This window comes from Rana temporaria, chromosome 13 (genome assembly GCF_905171775.1).
Source record: "Rana temporaria chromosome 13, aRanTem1.1, whole genome shotgun sequence".
Taxonomy (NCBI): Eukaryota; Metazoa; Chordata; class Amphibia; order Anura; family Ranidae; genus Rana; species Rana temporaria.
The window spans coordinates 24,891,478-24,909,779 of record NC_053501.1 but is presented as its reverse complement, the minus strand read 5'-3'; the positions used below and the strand labels follow the sequence as shown (position 1 = coordinate 24,909,779).

General features: G+C 44.7%; 1 protein-coding gene across 9 annotated transcripts in view; it reads left to right on the top strand.

Annotated features, from left to right (window-relative positions):
- The window catches only part of TRIM9 (tripartite motif containing 9), a 110,643-nt gene extending 95,128 nt beyond the window's left edge, over nt 1-15,515 (top strand). For 3 of the 9 annotated variants that reach the window (XM_040333595.1, XM_040333600.1, XM_040333597.1), the window contains 4 exons: nt 7,859-7,945; nt 8,394-8,697; nt 11,758-11,920; nt 14,605-15,515. In XM_040333595.1, the coding sequence (XP_040189529.1) occupies nt 7,859-7,945; nt 8,394-8,697; nt 11,758-11,920; nt 14,605-14,670 (620 nt within the window). In that variant the 3' untranslated portion in view covers nt 14,671-15,515. The remainder of the gene's footprint in view (nt 1-7,858; nt 7,946-8,393; nt 8,698-11,757; nt 11,921-14,604) is intronic. The other 6 variants (XM_040333598.1, XM_040333601.1, XM_040333602.1 and 3 more) reach the window with 2 other exon arrangements.
- The last annotated feature ends 2,787 nt before the right edge of the window (nt 15,516-18,302 follow it).

Genomic DNA, 18,302 nt, shown 5'->3' with positions numbered 1-18,302 from the left:
TTTTTTTGGGGGGGGCACATGGTGGGGCACAGCATGATGTTGGGGGGGTCAGGGCCCCCTCTGGTCCCCCCCTAGGGACGCCTCTGCCTGGGTGTCAGAAACGTTCCCATGGGCTGTTCTGGGCCTGATATCTAAATTTATAGGTGGAGATATATGGCGCTAAGAAGGTACATGAACTAATGGAACAAGGCATAGGTGAGAATACTATACATCTATTGTTCAAAAATATAAAAAATAAATTAAAGTCTGGCGCTCGTCACACAGGGAAAATAAAAATACAAACCATAAACAAGTTGAAATAAATTATCAAGAGCAAAAAACGGGGGTCTGAGGAGGTCTGTAATGCTGCAAGTGCTCTGGACGGTGGTCTAAGGAGGCCTGTAATGCTGTATAGTGATCTGGACAGGGGTCTGAGGAGGTCTGTAATGCTGCACAGTAATCTAGACGAGGGTCTGTGGAGGCCTGTAATGCTGCACAGTGTTCTGGATGGTGGTCTGAGGAGGCCTGTAATGCTGTATAGTGATCTGGACAGGGGTCTGAGGAGGCCTGTAATGCTGTACAGTGATCTGGACGGGGGTCTGAGGAGGTCTGTAATGCTGCACAGTAATCTAGACGAGGGTCTGTGGAGGCCTGTAATGCTGCACAGTGATCTGGACGGGGGTCTGAGGAGGCCTGTAATGCTGCACAGTGTTCTGGATGGTGGTCTGAGGAGGTCTGTAATGCTGCACAGTGATCTGGATGGTGGTCTGAGGAGGCCTGTAATGCTGTATAGTGATCTGGACAGGGGTCTGAGGAGGCCTGTAATGCTGCACAGTGATCTGGACGGGGGTCTGAGGAGGCCTGTAATGCTGCACAGTGATCTGGACGGGGGTCTGAGGAGGTCTGTAATGCTGCACAGTGATCTGGACAGGGGTCTGAGGAGGTCTAATGCTGTACAGTGATCTGGACGGGGGTCTGAGGAGGCCTGTAATGCTGCACAGTAATCTAGACGAGGGTCTGAGGAGGCCTGTAATGCTGCACAGTGATCTGGATGGTGGTCTGAGGAGGTCTGTAATGCTGTATAGTGATCTGGACAGGGGTCTGAGGAGGCCTGTAATGCTGCACAGTGATCTGGACGGGGGTCTGAGGAGGCCTGTAATGCTGCACAGTGATCTGGACGGGGGTCTGAGGAGGTCTGTAATGCTGCACAGTGATCTGGACAGGGGTCTGAGGAGGTCTAATGCTGTACAGTGATCTGGACGGGGGTCTGAGGAGGCCTGTAATGCTGCAAGTGCTCTGGACGGGGGTCTGAGGAGGTCTGTAATGCTGCACAGTAATCTAGACGAGGGTCTGTGGAGGCCTGTAATGCTGCACAGTGATCTGGACGGGGGTCTGAGGAGGCCTGTAATGCTGCACAGTGTTCTGGATGGTGGTCTGAGGAGGCCTGTAATGCTGCACAGTGTTCTGGATGGTGGTCTGAGGAGGTCTGTAATGCTGCACAGTGATCTGGACGGGGGTCTGAGGAGGCCTGTAATGCTGTACAGTGATCTGGACGGGGGTCTGAGGAGGTCTGTAATGCTGCAGAGTGCTGGATGGTGGTCGTCTGAGGGATTGCCTGTAAAGCACAGTGCCCTGGATGCCACTACTAATGGTCAGAGGAGGCCTGTAATACACAGTTGCACAGTGTGCTCTGGATGGATGGATGCAGGGGCGGCCTTAGGTGTTCAGGCGCCCTGTGCGAGCTAATCCTGTGCCCCCCCCCCCTATCTTCACCCCTAGCCCCCTGGTCACCTAAACATACACAAAGAGGTCCCTTATATCCTCCTCCCCTTCTGTGTGTAGGCTGGCTATAAAAAATAAATACTTTTTCTTTTTATCTGTTTACCTTTCGGTGGACGGTGCGGCTTTGCATTTAAAAATGGCGCCGCCCAGCGCTTAGACGCAGTGTGCCTGTCGGGGCCGACAGCAGCCATTTTTATTCAGGTGCCGCAGCCGATGCGTTGCTCTTCACCCAGTCCCAGGGCAGGGGTACCTGGCAGCGGCTGCTGCTGTGACTCGTAGGAGTCGGACTCCTGTGATGATCATGTGAGTAACTGACTGCGACTCACATTCTGCGAGCTGTGATGGCCGCACGGCGCCCCTGTTGCCCATGGCGCCCTGTGCGGCCGCACAGCTCGCACACCCCAAAGGCCGGCCCTGGATGGATGGGGGTTTGAGGGAAGGAGAGGCTTCAGGCCTGCTGTAATTGTAATGTATCACAACTGTTGATAATAAATCTACTGTATAAACTACTAGGTAAATAGTGGCGCTGTAAATAAACTAGGGCTGCGGAAATTAACGATTAATCGGTCGATTAATCGTTAATTTCTTTGATCGATTAAAAAAAATTTGATCGAGGAAGATCCGCGGAGTGAGCTCCGCGGTCTCGCCCATAGGAAAGGCCGCGGCTTCGGCCTAGCTCCGGAGCCGCGGCTATCTTGGTCCACTCGGCGGCAGCTGAGTAGCGGCGCGCTGACGTCATCATCAATCGCCTGCCTGCTTATATCATCTTCCCTTGCGCACCGCACGTGTCCATCAGCTACTCTGCGGAGGGTCTGCCTGCCTAATGTATAGTCAGGTAAGAGTGGACAACCATACTGTGTGTGGTAACATTATGGGGGCAGATGTACTGTATATATTCCTGGAGTATGGGGGTAGATGTACTGTATATATTCCTGGAGTATGGGGGTAGATGTACTGTATATATTCCTGGAGTATGGGGGCAGATGTACTGTATATATTCCTGGAGTATGGGGGCAGATGTACTGTATATATTCCTGGAGTATGGGGGCAGATGTACTGTATATATTCCTGGAGTATGGGGGCAGATGTACTGTATATATTCCTGGAGTATGGGGGCAGATGTACTGTATATATTCCTGGAGTATGGGGGCAGATGTACTGTATATATTCCTGGAGTATGGGGGCAGATGTACTGTATATATTCCTGGAGTATGGGGGCAGATGTACTGTATATATTCCTGGAGTATGGGGGCAGATGCTTAATTTATACTTATGAGCCGGTGTATGTGTATTCTTGCAGTATGGGGACAGATGTGGATATTAATGCATGGGGGCAGATGTGTATATTAAAACATGGGGGCAGATGTGTATATTAAAACATGGGGGCAGATGTGTATATTAAAACATGGGGGCAGATGTGTATATTAAAACATGGGGGCAGATGTGTATATTAAAACATGGGGGCAGATGTGGATATTACAGCATGGGGGCAGATGCTGTAATATACACATCTTCCCCCATGCTTTAATATACACATCTGCCCCCATACTGCAATAATATACACATCTGCCCCCATGCTGTAATGTACACATGGGGGCAGATGTGTATATTGCAGTATGGGGGCAGATGTGTATATTGCAGTATGGGGGCAGATGTGTATATTACAGCATGGGGGCAGATGTGTATATTACAGCATGGGGGCAGATGTGTATATTCTTGCAGCATGGGGGCAGATGTGTATATTACAGTATGGGGGGCAGATGTGTATATTCTTGCAGTATGGGGGGGAGATGTGGATATTACGGTATGGGGGGGAAGATGTGGATATTACAGTATGGGGGGGCAGATGTGGATATTACGGTATGGGGGGGGGGGGGGAGATGTGGATATTACAGTATGGGGGGCAGATGTGGATATTACGGTATGGGGGGGGAAGATGTGGATATTACAGTATGGGGGGGGAAGATGTGGATATTACAGTATGGGGGGGAGATGTGGATATATTATGGTATGGGGGCAGATGTGGATATTACGGTATGGGGGGGAAGATGTGGATATTACGGTATGGGGGGGGAGATGTGGATATTACGGTATGGGGGGGAAGATGTGGATATTACAGTATGGGGGGGAGATGTGGATATTACGGTATAGGGGGAAGTCATGGATTGTGGAAACCAACTAGTGGCGAGTGATTGTATATAGTGTATACCACATTTACCACTGACTAATGCAGAGTTGCAATGCAAGGAGATCAGCTAAAAGTAGTTGTATCTGTATGTGCGTTAATTAATCGAAATTAGTCGATTAATCGATTAAAAAAAAAAACGATTAATCGAACACAAAAATTTTAATCAGTAACAGCCCTAAAATAAACTAATAAATAAATTAACAACTGATGAAAAATAAATTACCTAGTGACAAGTGATAAATGACTAAAACAAATCCATTAAATAAATAAGTCCTTCAAATGTAACAATGAATAATCAATGAAGATTCAAAATGGGTTGAGAGCAGATTTAATTTAGGTTCATCCACCACACCACGTGCAAACTGTGACTCCACTCCCCTCTGGGTGTCCACTCACCAAATTAAGGGGTAGATTCACGTAGATCCGCGTATCTTTGCGGCGGCGTAACGTATCCGATTGACGTTACGCCTCCGCAACTTAGACGGGCAAGTGCTGTATTCTCAAAGCACTTGCTCCGTAAGTTGCGGCGGCGTAGCGTAAATCGGCCGGTGTAAGCCCGCCTAATTCAAATGTGGGACAGGGGGGGCGTGTTTTATGTTAATGTTCTGTGACCCGACCTGATTGACGTTTTTCCCGAACGGCGCATGCGCCGTCCGTGGAATTTCCCAAGGACGTCATTGGTTTCGACGTGAACGTAAATGACGTCCAGCCCCATTCACGCACGACTTACGCAAACGACGTAACTTTTTCAAATTTCGAAGCGGGAACGACGGCCATACTTAACATTGGTACGCCGCACTTACGCCACCATATAGCAGGGGTAACTATACGCCGGGAAAAGCCTAACGTAAACAGCGTAAATGTACTGCGCCGGCGTACGTTCGTGAATTCCCGTATCTAGCTGATTTACATATTTCGACGCGTAAATCAGCGTACACGCCCCTAGCGGCCAGCATAAATATGCAGTTACGATACGACGGCGTAAGAGACTTACGCCTGTCGGATCTAAGGGAAATCTATGCGTAACTGATTCTATGAATCAGGCGCATAGATACGACGGCGCAACTCAGAGATACGACAGCGTATCTGGAGATACGCCGTCGTATTTCCACTGAGAATCTGGCCCTAAGTTTCCTTTCACTCTCTTGCTAAGCAAATAAGCATCAACCCACACAGGGTTATATCATCCATCGATCTCCCATCCATAATCTCGATCCCGTGGAAATCCACATATAAGAAACAAAGTGCAGAAACATTTGATCAAAATGTATTAAAGTTAAAACTTCAAACATTGCACTCACATTATATTAAATAAATTACGCATGTGATAGATCTACTGCAGCAGCGCGAGACTGGCAAAACATGGTCACAGCGAACTCAGCTTGTAGTAGTATCTCATCCACACCAGAAACGTCCCTGCCGGAACGCCACTTTCCCGTATTGCGTCTGATGTCACTATTGGTTGCCTTACAGCCACGTCCCCAACCACTGTTATTACTGTAAGCTCACAGTCTGCTCTGCTCTGGGTGCCTGGCGGCGCGGTCGTCTCGTCAGGAGTCGGGACTCGGGAGGCCTGCTGCTCTCACTCTCAGGTCTCTGGCAGTCGCACTTGCTTGCTTTGAGCGGATTCCGGAAGCAGGCGGAGCTCCGTGAAAACCGGAATTTCACGAGGGTAAACGTCCCTGCCTCACATTTTTGTCCCGTTTTTGTTTGTTAATGAAAACGGATCTGATTTTCGGCATAGGTTTCGTCAGTGGATGAAAATGTGCTGTACTTTTTGTTTTGCTTTCGTCACGGTAAGAATGCTGTTGACAAAATCTTTGACGAAAACGTTTTTATTGACACTGATGGAACCCAATCAGTTTCCAGGTTTTTGGTCAAAGCTTAATTGAACAAGCTGAAGTTGGAAGCTGATTGGCTACCATGCACATGCGGGAAATGTAACAGTCCCATTGGTTGTGCTCTCAATCAAACTGTCAAACCATCCAATGGCTGGTGTCATAACAGATCACATGTGCAGTATCATGGCAGTTGTAGATTAAACAGAGGTAAAGATGAGTTTGCTCAGCTGAAAACGATAGAGGGGGTTACTTAAACTTTATTTGTGTCATGCTGCTGACGCTAGGCAGACACCATCAAATGGGAGAGGAGCCAGCCACAGCTCAGGGGACCAATAACAACCTTTGGAGGACCCCTAAGATTCCATGAAACCCTGGTTAAGAATAGCCGATAAGTACCTGGAGAGAATCCAGATGCTTAGGCCCAGATTCTCGTAGATCGGCGTAATACTGTGGCGGCGTAACGTATGTCATTTACGTTACGCCGCCGCAAGTTTTACAGGCAAGTGCCTTATTCACAAAGAACTTGCCTGTAAAGTTGTGGCGGCGTAGCGTAAATCCCCCGGCGCAAGCCCGCCTAATTCAAATGAGCCGGGTAGGGGGCGTGGAGCATTTAAATTAGGCGCGTTCCCGCGCCAAACGTACTGCGCATGCGCCGTCCCTAAAATTTCCCGGCGTGCATTGCGCTAAATGACGTCCAGCCCCCAATGACGTGAACGTAAATGGCGTCCAGCCCCATTCACGGACGACTTACGCAAACGACGTAAATTTTTAAATTTCGACGCGGGAACGACGGGCATACTTAACATTGGTTGCCCCTCATATAGCAGGGGCAACTTTACGTGTCGTAACTCACTGCTTCGACCGCGCGTACGTTCGGGAATTCGCATATTTTGCTAATTTGCATACTCGACGGGGAAAACGACGGAGGCGACACCTAGCGGCGAAAAAAAAATTGCATTCAAGATCCGACAGCGTAAGAGCCTTACGCCTGTCTGATCTAATGGTTATCTATGTGTAACTGATTCTAAGAATCAGTCGCATAGATACGACAGCCCAGATTAGGACTTACGACGGCGCACATTGCGTTGCGCCGTCGTAAGCCCTTTCAGAATCTGGGCCTTAGAGTCCTTCTATTTGTCTAGAGCCGGCAGGTGTTTGACAAATGCTTGTTCTACGAGGGTGAAGGCAGCACTTATATGATAGAAAAGCAGATTTCGGGAATGTAACTGTCACATTTGCTTGTGCTCTCAACCAAACTGTGAAAGCATCAAATGGCTGGTGTCTTAAATGATCACATGTGCAGCACCATGGCAGTTGAAGTTTAAACAGAAGCCAGGATGGCAGCTTCCTTGGCTGAAAACAATAGGATGGCTTAGTTCCTCTTTTAACAAGAGGACTACTTACATGTATACTAGACAAATTTATGGACTTTTTAATATTTAAAAAAAACGTGTGTAATGGTGTTGTATTTCAATTGGTTGTGGGATTTTAGGGGCTAATAGAAGAAAAGCTATGTACTGTATAACTAGACAAATATCATTTTTTCTGCATTGGCGCAGCAGCTGGTAGAGAAATATTATGTATAGATAATTGATTTACATATTATTATTATTATGTAATGGTGATTTACGTTTATTATTGGGATTTGTTGTGTGCATTTAATGGTTAATTTTTCAGTAGGGAAGGAAAGAAGTATAAAATTTTGGGTATCTAAATTCAGTTGTGCAGTTCGGTAAGTTCTGTGTCTGTGCCTTACCTACTGATCATATTTTGGATGATTAGTGAACATTGGCACGCTGATGGCGCCCTTCAGCCCTTTAACTCCGACCCATCGGCCTGCAGAACAAAAACTCTTATGGCAAAACAGACTTAACTAGCAGTACCAGCTTAGCACAATGACAGCTTTTGCTTAAGTCAAGCAGAATTAAAAATTGGCATTTTGAGAGACATAAAAGTGAACTATGGGGTGTTTAATATATTTTCCTAGAGTTCTTCTGTATATCAATATATCTGAATTTAAAAATAAAGTAGTGAACCTGTGTGTTGTCAATCATACCTTTTTACTTAGTTGATAACCAACCAGGAGTACGTTTCTTCTACTCTGCACGCTGTTCATATGGAAACTCAACAGTTGACATAAAAAAACTGGTGGCAGGTACTGTATGAACTAAAAAGCAAAGCATGTAAAGCTGAACTGCATTTGGTTTGCATGTATTGCTGGCGCTATTAGCATGCTGATCTTTTATAAAACTTTTTTTATGGTTTCTCCTGTCGAGTTTTATCTACATTCTCAAACTTTATTAAACATTTCCAGATTCTTACAGAGTCAATTTGCCCCATATTATTTCAGATCTTTTGTTTGAGGACCCTGAATAGAGTTCACAGCTCCACCTAATTTCTGTAGCCATTAAAATCACTCGGTTATAAGAGAAATAAAGGCCTGACATTAGACTGATCACAGTCTATTTTTTTGCTATTTATTTGCACTCTGTTTTGCATGACTGCACGTATAAAAGTATGAAAATTAGTGCTGAATTTGTTTACACTGTATTATACAGAAGGTTAATAATCAGTTGAACAATGTTCATTGTTTTCCTTGACAGTGGCTTGGTTTGCGTTTGACCCTGGTTCTGCCCACTCTGACATCATCTTCTCTAATGACAACCTAACCGTCACATGTAACAGCTACGATGACAGGGTGGTGTTGGGCAAGACAGGCTTCTCCAAGGGAGTTCACTATTGGGAACTTACCATTGACCGGTACGACAATCACCCAGACCCAGCCTTCGGCGTGGCTCGTATAGAGGTGATGAAGGATGTCATGCTGGGAAAGGACGATAAAGCGTGGGCTATGTACGTGGATAATAACCGAAGCTGGTTCATGCACAACAACTCCCATACAAACAGGTAACCCAGCTTCTATTGTCATAGGGCGCTTTTTTTTTTTGCGAGAAAGGTAATACTCTTGTCTTGAGTTGTAGGTTGCCTACTAATTTCCTATTTGGTCTAACAGGGTGGTTAAAGTAGAAGTAGACTCAATCACAGAAATCTCATATAAACCTTAACATGGTAGCATTTTTCACACCTTTTAGGGAAGACAGGTAACACACCCTATTGAACCAGATGCATTGCTGTTTCAATTAGTATTTCTTTGACCCCCCCCTCCCCGTCCGCAGATTGTTCCCAGTAGGGGTGGACGGGCTAAGGGGGGGGCCCTCACTGGTTCCTAACCTCATTGATCACTCTTTCCCCCGCCTCTGTTTGTTAGAGTGTTGGCTTGGGTTGGGGAAGACAGCAAGAGTGAGTCCCCCCCGTGTTTCTCATATAACAGCAGTGTACAATTTGATTGTTATGCATTGAAAATGTGCTGAGATAAGCCTAATGTGTTAGGCCTGTTTTGGATTTGTGCTATTACATTCTCTGCTGTGCACTTGATACTGTACTTCTTGTTGTATACTTCTGTACATGAATGTATTGTTAAATACTCAATAAAATTGTTTAAAAAAAAACATGGTAATCTAATTTTAAAGGTCCTTTTTAATATTTTTAAAGTCTGAAGCTTTCCCTAAAATAGCTGTTGATCCTGGTATGAAGGTCCTTGTTTATGCACTTCCTTTTATAAGGTGTCAGTGCTCTGTCCCTGTCTTCCACCTGTGCTCCAGCTTGCTTCCAAACACCCCAACAATGGCCAGCCCCCTCACCGTGTGCACCCCGCCATGCTTCCCAAGCTTTGTGTGCTCAACGGTGGACCCAGGACCAGCATAGCAGGTGCTGCTGGGTAGAGGGATGGGAGACCAGCAAATGTCCATTTGCTGACCTTTCCTTCCTGTTACTGACCCAAAAGCAACATGAAAAATCTCACTGCCTGGCCCCCGTATCATACCGGATGTGAAAGAAGGTAATGGAACATGATCTGCGTTCCATCAGCGTCATTGGAGGACAGGTGAGGCTTTTAGACCCCTGATGTCTCATTAACGTGAACCTGTCACCAAAAATGTATCAGACAGGGGACTTTTTTTGTTTCCTATGTGGTAAGAAAAATTTCTTTTGGTCAAATATTTTTTTTTTTTATGTAAAAAAAATGTAACTTCCACCACCCAGACACAGTGCCTTTAAAAAGTATTCATACCCCTTGAAATGTTTTCACATTTTGTCCACTTACAACCAAAAACATAAATGTATTTTATTGGGATTTTATGTGATAGGCCAACACAAAGTGGCACATAATTGTGAAGTGGAAGGAAAATGATAAATGGTTTTCAATTTTTGTTTACAAGTAAATATCTGAAAAGTGTTGCGTGCATTTGTATTCAGCCCCCCAGAGTCGATTGCCACAAACATGTGGAAGAAGGTACTCTGGTCAGATGAGACCAAAATTTTACTTTTTGGCCTAAAAGCAAAACGCTATGTGTGACGGAAAACTAGCACTGCACATCACCCTGAACACACCATCCCCACCGTGAAACATGGTGGTGGCAGCATCATGTTGTGGGGATGCTTTTCTTCAGCAGGGACAGGGAAGCTGGTCAGAGTTGATGGGAAGATGGATGGAGCCTAATACAGGGCAATCTTAGAAGAAAACCCGTTAGTCTGCAAAGGACTTGAGACTGGGGTGGAGGTCCACCTTCCAGCAGGACAACGACTCTAAACATACAGCCAGAGCTACAATGGAATGGTTTAAATCAAATCATATTCATGTGTTAGAATGGACCAGTCAGGTCCAGACCTAAACCCAATTGAGAATCTGTGGCAAGACTTGAAAATTGCTGCTCACATCCAATCTGACAGAGCTTGAGCTATTTTGCAAAGCAGAATTGTAAAAGAATGTCCCTCTCTAGATGTGCAAAGCTGGTAGAGACATCCCCAAAAAGACTTGCAGATGTAATTGCAGTGAAAGGAGGTTCTACAAAGTATTGACTCAGAGGGGCTGAATACAAATGTACATCACACTTTTCACATATTTATTTGTAAAAAAAATTGAATGTTTCTTCCACTTCACAATTACATTCCACTTTGTTTTGGTCTATCACATAGAATCTCAATAAAATACATTTACGTTTTTGGTGGTATCATGACAAAATGTGGAAAATGTCAAGGGGTATGAAAACTTTTTCAAGGCACTGTAAAATACCCCACCCCTCCACAATTTTTTTGATCCACCCCCACATACATGCACGTACGAAAGTAAATGCACGAGTCAGAGGCAGAAAACATAGATTGCACTACACATGTTACATCGCCATTCATGCCAGAGTGAGAGCAATCATTTGAGGATAATTCTTCAGTTCGTTTTAACCTCATAACTTGCAGGGGATTGTGCATTTCCTAAACTGTTGCGCTACCACTTTTTTATTGTCTAGGGTGTATGCTTTTAAGAATATATATAGTATAATGTACTTTTTCAAGCCCAAATTATTATTTTTTTAAACGTGTAAACAACAAATGCAAGAACAGTAGTTAAAATAAAAAAGATAAAAATAACAGTTTTAAAAAAAAAAAATGCCAGTTGTTTATGACGCAAACTAAATGCCAGTCAGATAGGGTTAACATCAACTTTAAATATACATTAGATTTTACAGTAACTATTGCTTTTTTGTATCTCACAAAGTTCCTATTCACTCCTGGAATGACACTGAGGCCTCGTACACACGGCCGAGGAACTCGACGTGCCAAACACATCGAGTTCCTCGGCGAGTTCAGCCCTGAAGCCGCCGAGGAGCTCGGCGGGCCGAGTTCTCCCATAGAACAACAGGAAAATAGAGAACATGTTCTCTATTTTCTCGACGAGTTCCTCGGCGGCTCCATCGGGCTGAAAGTGTACACACGACAGTTTCTCGGCAGAATCCGGCTCTGACCGAGTTTCTCACTGAATTCTGCCGAGAAACTCTGTCGTGTATACGAGGCCTGATACTTATTGCCAGGTAAACTTTCATAGTGAAATTTACAAGACTTTGTGTTTCAATACAGGTCTGAAGGGGGTATCACAAAAGGTGCCACGGTTGGGGTCCTTCTAGACTTCACCAGGAGGACCTTGACTTTCTCCATCAATGAAGAGCAGCAGGGTCCTGTTGCATTCGAGAGCATGGAGGGAATGCTCTTTCCTGCTGTCAGTCTTAACAGGAATGTGCAGGTATGATTCATGCTTTGAACTGTCTGTATTTAGCAGGTCCATGGTATAGTTATCTATGCAGCCTTTCATCATTCTTTTATATGTTTCATTTTAAAATTGAACCTGTGCTTTCCCCAGGAATGACAAAGAAACAAATTCACTTGTGCAGGTTTGCTTTTAATAGTTTTCAACATACACAGGGCCTTGTTGTTATATGGAAGGAGGGGCAGCAAGAAGCACTCATGAATGTGTGAATATATAGAATGGGGAGTGTAAAGAATGGAATATGAAAGTAGTGATTATATGGAATAGGGAGTGTAAAGAATGGAATATGAGAGTAGTGATTATATGGAATAGGGAGTGAAGAGAAGGACCTATGAGAGTAGTGATTCTATGGCATGGTGAGTGCAGAGAAGGGTCTTTGGGAGTAGAGATTATATGGACTAGGGAGTGCAGAGAAGGGTCTATAGGAGGAGGGAATATATGAAATGGGGAGTTCAGCGAATGGTCTATGGGAGTGGAGATTATATGGAATAGGGAGTGCTGAGAAGGGCCTGCGAGAGTAGGAATTATATGGAATGGGAAGTGCAGAGAAGGGCTAATGGGAGTAGGGATTATATGGAATGTGGAGTACAGAGAAGGGCTAATGGGAGTAGGGATTATATGGAATGGGGAGTACAGAGAAGGCCCTCTAGGAGTAGGGATTATATGGAATGGGGAGTGCAGAGAAGGTCCTCTAGGAGTAGGGATTATATGAAATGGGGAGTGCAGAGAAGGGCCGATGGGTGTAGGGAAATTTTGGAATGGGGAGTACAGAGAAGGCCCTCTAGGAGTAGGGATTATATGGAATGTGGAGTACAGAGAAGGCCCTCTAGGAGTAGTAATTATATAAAATGCGGAGTGCAGAGAAGGGCCGATGGGTGTAGGGAAATTTTGGAATGGGGAATACAGAGAAGGCCCTCTAGGAGTAGTAATTATATGGAATTGGGAGTGCAGGGAAGGGCCGATGGGAGTTGTAATTATATGGAATGGGAGGTCCAGACAAGCGTTAATGGGAGTAGGGATTATATGGAATAAGGAGTGTGGAGAAGAGCTGTTGGAGTAGGGATTATATATAATAGGGGGTGCAGAAAAGGGCCTATAGAGTAGTGATCATGGAGAATAGGCAGTACAGGGAAAGGCCTGTTGTAGTAGAGAATAAATAGAATGTAGACTGTGTAGGAGGGTGATTTGGAATAGTGATTGTGTAGAATGTGAACTGTGAAGGAGGGTCTATCAGAATAATCATTTTATGGAATTGGGAGTGCAGAGAAGGGTCTATCAAAGTTGTCAGTGTTAGAATATTGAGTGCAGAGTAGGGTCTACTCTATCAGAATTGACAGTATATAGAATGGGGAGTGTGGAGAAGGGTCTATTGGACTTGTCAGTATATGGAATAGAGAGTGCAAAAAAGGATCTATGGGAATAGTCAGTATATGAAATGGGGAGTGCAGACGGGTCTATCGGGCTTGTCATTATATGGAATTAATAGTGCAGAGAGGGATCTATCAGAGTTGGCATAATATAGAATGGGGACTGTGAAGAATGGTCTATCGGAATAGTCAGTATATGCAATGGGGAGTGCAGAGAATGGTCTATCAGACTTGTCAATGTTAGAATGGAGAGTTTAGAGAAGGGTCTATCGGAATAGTCAGTATATACAATGGGGAGTTCAGAGAAGGGTCTATCGGAATAGTCAGTATATGCAATGGGGAGTTCAGAGAAGGGTCTATCGGAATAGTCAGTATATGCAATGGGGAGTTCAGAGAAGGGTCTATCGGAATAGTCAGTATATGCAATGGGGAGTTCAGAGAAGGGTCTATCGGAATAGTCATTATATGCAATGGGGAGTGCAGAAAAGGGTCTATCAGACTTGTCAATAATATAATGGGGAGTTCACAGAAGGGTCTATCGGAATAGTCAGTACAGTATATGCATTGGGGAGTTCAGAGAAGGGTCTATTGGAATAGTCAGTATATGCAATGGGGAGTGCAGAGAAGGGTCTATCAGACTTGTCAATGTTAGAATGGAGAGTTTAGAGAAGGGTCTATCGGAATAGTCATTATATGCAATGGGGAGTTCAGAGAAGGGTCTATCGGAATTGTCAGTACATGGAATGGGGAATTCGGGGGAAGGGTGACCTAATTGTTGGCATGTATGGGGAAAGAGGTGTGTATGCTGGGGTGGGATATAGAGAGAGGACCAATAGATGTTGTATAGTGGGATCTCGAAGGACTGGAGGCAGACTTATCCCTGTATAAGTGAAAGTGGCACATAGGCTAAAATACAGTAGATGACAGGGTCGGCAGTGCATCAATCGTGATCTACTGGTCAATCACACAAGGAGGAGGGCCTGGGCAGCAGAAGGAACAGGAACCTAGACAAGAGGGGCAGCATTTACTAGAACCGATCCCCCGTAGTTCCCCCCTGCAGCAGCTGAAAGACAGCTTATCCTCGTCTTATTCCTGTCTTGCTAGTTAATAAAAAAAAGGGGGGGGGGGGTCCCGAACCCTGTGGATTTTTGATCTTCTTCATGTTGTTCAGGTATGTCTCTGCCTCTCAAAGGTTGCCTACCCCTGGTATAGGATAGAATGCATGCGCTACAGTGGAAAATGATACAGTATACTGTGCATTTATAAAATGTTGCTCTGTCCTTTCTATTATAGGTGACACTTCACACTGGTCTGCCAATTCCTGGATTCTACACATCCAGAGCCTCTATACAGTCTTAAAAGTGTAACAGAGATGGCTTTTTCTTTTTTTCCCTCTCCCATCAATCATCACCGTGGACTCCATGCAGCAAATATTTCTGTGCAAAGGATTCTGGGAAGGAACATACGTTTTTTCCATGAGGTCTGGCTCTCATTCCGTGCTGTGTTTCCTTATCAAACCTCAGGCCAGCCGACTCCCAGACAGCTTTGGTCATTATTGTCGGGTTTATTTATTTCATTCTTTTCCTTGTTTCTGTGGACTCCTGGCTGCACCATTGTCGCTGTTACCATTGGCCTATATGCTGCTGCTACAACTCCGAGAACCCCCAAAAACTGTAACACAAAGTCAGTTCATTAAGGCCTCGCAGTAAAGCAGATGTCTTCATAAAGGACAGCAGAACCCGTCATAAAGTTTTAGGTTGGTCTACAAAGAATGATGTAAAACCAGCCTGGTCGAATGCCTTGAACTTGGAATCAGGATCATCTTCTATCGAGGTGATCTGTCTGAGCCTGCAAGAAAGACTGCTTACTTCTTGTATATATCCTTTTATTTTGCTCCCACAAAGAATGTATGGTGACGTTCCTATACAACTGTATCAATGGTGCTTGTTACATTAGAAAGTTGCATTGTATATCAGATTCCTATAGATGGCTTTTTTTTTTTCTAATTATATAAGAATGGTCTTAAAGTATTACTATTTTGGAAACTTTTCTGTGATTTTTTTTTTGGGTCGAAGATAATTGTCATTAGACACCCGCTTAGGGAAAATGTGGCCTGGGGACGCCAAAGTTCCTAAACCTTTAAATGGATGTTGAAATGTTAAACGCACATTGATTCAAAATAAACATGGCGGTCCATGCAGCCATCCACTTGTCACTGATTTTGACGCGCCTGAATGGAACACCTGCCCATATCGGACAGCTGAAGAAGGCCCTGCATGCGTTTATATGCATCAATACGCCTGAATGAGGCCTAAAGTGAAATCTCACCTTATACACCTAGGGCCAGATTCTCAAAAGAGATACGACGGCATATCTCCAGATACGCCGTCGTATCTCTGAGTCGCGCCGTCGTATCTATGCGCCTGATTCTTAGAATCAGTTACGCATAGATTTCCCTTAGATCCGACAGGCTCTTACGCCGTCGGATCGTAAGTGCATATTTAAGCTGGCCGCTAGGGGCGTGTACGCTGATTTACGCGTCAAAATATGTAAATCAGCTAGATATGCAAATTCACGAACGTACGCCCAGCCGACGTAGTACAGTTACGCCATTTACGTTAGGCTTTTCCCGGCGTATAGTTACCCCTGCTATATGGTGGCGTAAGTGCGGCGTACCAATGTTAAGTATGGCCGTCGTTCCCGCAACGAAATTTGAAAATTTTGCGTAACTCGTCTGTGAATGGGGCTGGACGTAATTCACGGCCACGTCAAAACCAATACGTCCTTGCGGCGTATTAGGAGCAATGCACACTGGGAGATTTCCACGGACGGCGCATGCGCCGTTCGTGAAAAACATCAATCACGTCGAGTCACAGAACATTAACATAAAACACGCCCCCCTGTCCCACATTTGAATTAGGCGGGCTTACGCCGGCCGATTTACGCTACGCCGCTGCAACTTACAGAGCAAGTGCTTTGAGAATACTGCACTTGCCCGTCTAAGTTGCGGAGGCGTAACGTAAATCAGATACGTTACGCCCGCACAAAGTTAGGCGCTCCTACGAGAATATGGCCCCTTATACACCTGTCTGTGGAATATACCCAAACCCATGCTCCCCTCCTGAAGTGCTCCTTTTATTTCCCTCCAGACAATCTGGGTGCCGGCTATCACAGCCCTTCCTTACTCTTTGTCCAAAATAGAAAATATAAGCCACACTCCAAAACGAAGCTCTTTTTATTTGTATTTAATGATTGTAAAAAAAAGACTGCATATTATCATGTCTCTACCCAAAACCAACCTTGACGCATTTCACCACTGCTGGCCAGCAGTGGTGAAACGCGTCAAGGTCGGTTTCGGGTAGGGATATGATTGTATACAGTCTTCTTTGACAAGCATTAAGTTAAAATAGCTCAGTTTTGAATTTTTAAAGGGTTTGTTTAATTTGTTTTTATTATTCTTTTTCTCATATACAAAACATATGCCGTATTTATCGCGGTATAACGCGCTCCCGCGTATACCGCGCACCCCTAAAGTGGCCCCCAATCCTGTGGAAAAAAAGTTTTTTTTTTTTTTTTGTACTTACAGTTTTGGTGTCTTGCGCGGCGGCCTCGTCGGGTCCAGCGTCCTTCTGCGGCTTCGGGTGTCCTCTTCGGCAGGTCCGTCTTCGGCGGGTCGGGTGTCCCCTTCGGTGGGTCGGGTGTCCCCTTCGGCGGGTCGGGTGTCCTCTTCGGCGGGTCCAGCGTCCTTCTGCGTAGTCCTCCGCGCTCGTTTCCCACGCCGAGTTTGAATACTGCGCCGACATATACAGAGCGCAGTACACTCGTGTATTGTCGGCAATGCTCGGCTACCCGCGCTGACGTCCTGTACGTCCAGGACGTGAGTGCGGAAGGAGCCGAGACTGCCCGACTATACCCGAGTGTACTGCGCTCGGTATATGTCGGCGCAGTATTCAAAACTCCGCGCGGGAAAACGGTTATCGGCGTATACCGCGCACCCACAATTTTGCCCTGATTTTCAGGGCAAAAAAGTGCGCGGTATACGCCGATAAATACAGTACATTAAAACAAAATTATTTCACATTATACATCTGCTTCTGGTCAAATTACCATATCTTATTCAATGTCCATGAATCACATTACCTTTTAAAACAAGATTTCCTACAACATCTATCTTACTCACTATCATACATTCTCATTCATTCCCACACACACAAAAAAAAAAAACCCTACATATTCCTCCCACTTTCTCTTTTTCCTTATAATCATTTTATATTTTTCCCCTTTCATAGTTTTTTCTTTATTTATATATATTCTTTAATTTCTTTTGAGAGCCGAAATGCATCCCATTTTTGCCATATATCTGGCATTGCACTATTTATATATTCTTCTTCTCTTATCTGTCTTTCCATATATTGTATTTCGTTCATTTCACATATCCATTCTACTATGTTTGCTCAGTTTCGGAGTGCGGTTTATATTTTCCATATTTCTGTCTCCAGAATAGGTGTCCCAGTTGAAAGATTCCTCTTTTGCTTCTAACAATTGTAACTTTTTTTATTCCACTCATTATGGCAATGACAACCGTCACTAGGACAACAAGTAACAGTAAATCAACGACACCCAGGCACCAACAAAAACATCATTTCATTTTACAATTTTTAATGTAGATTTTGGAATTTTTAACAGTTATGGAGTATGGACAATGTCTCATCCTTCATCTCTTCAAAGCACAACCTCGATCTCTAGAAACCACTATCGTTGATTTAAGGCCTTGTTCATGTAGACCAGGGGTCTCCAAACGTTTCATGCAAAGGGCCACTTTATTGTCCTTCAGACTTTAGGAGGGCCGGATTGTGGCCAGCAGGGGCAGAAAATGTCACGGGCCCAGCATCAGTGAGAATATATATGGCCTCAATGTTGGTGGTCAATAGGAAGAGAAGTATTCCCCATATTAGTAGGTGGGATAGTATCCCATCATTGGTATCCGTGAA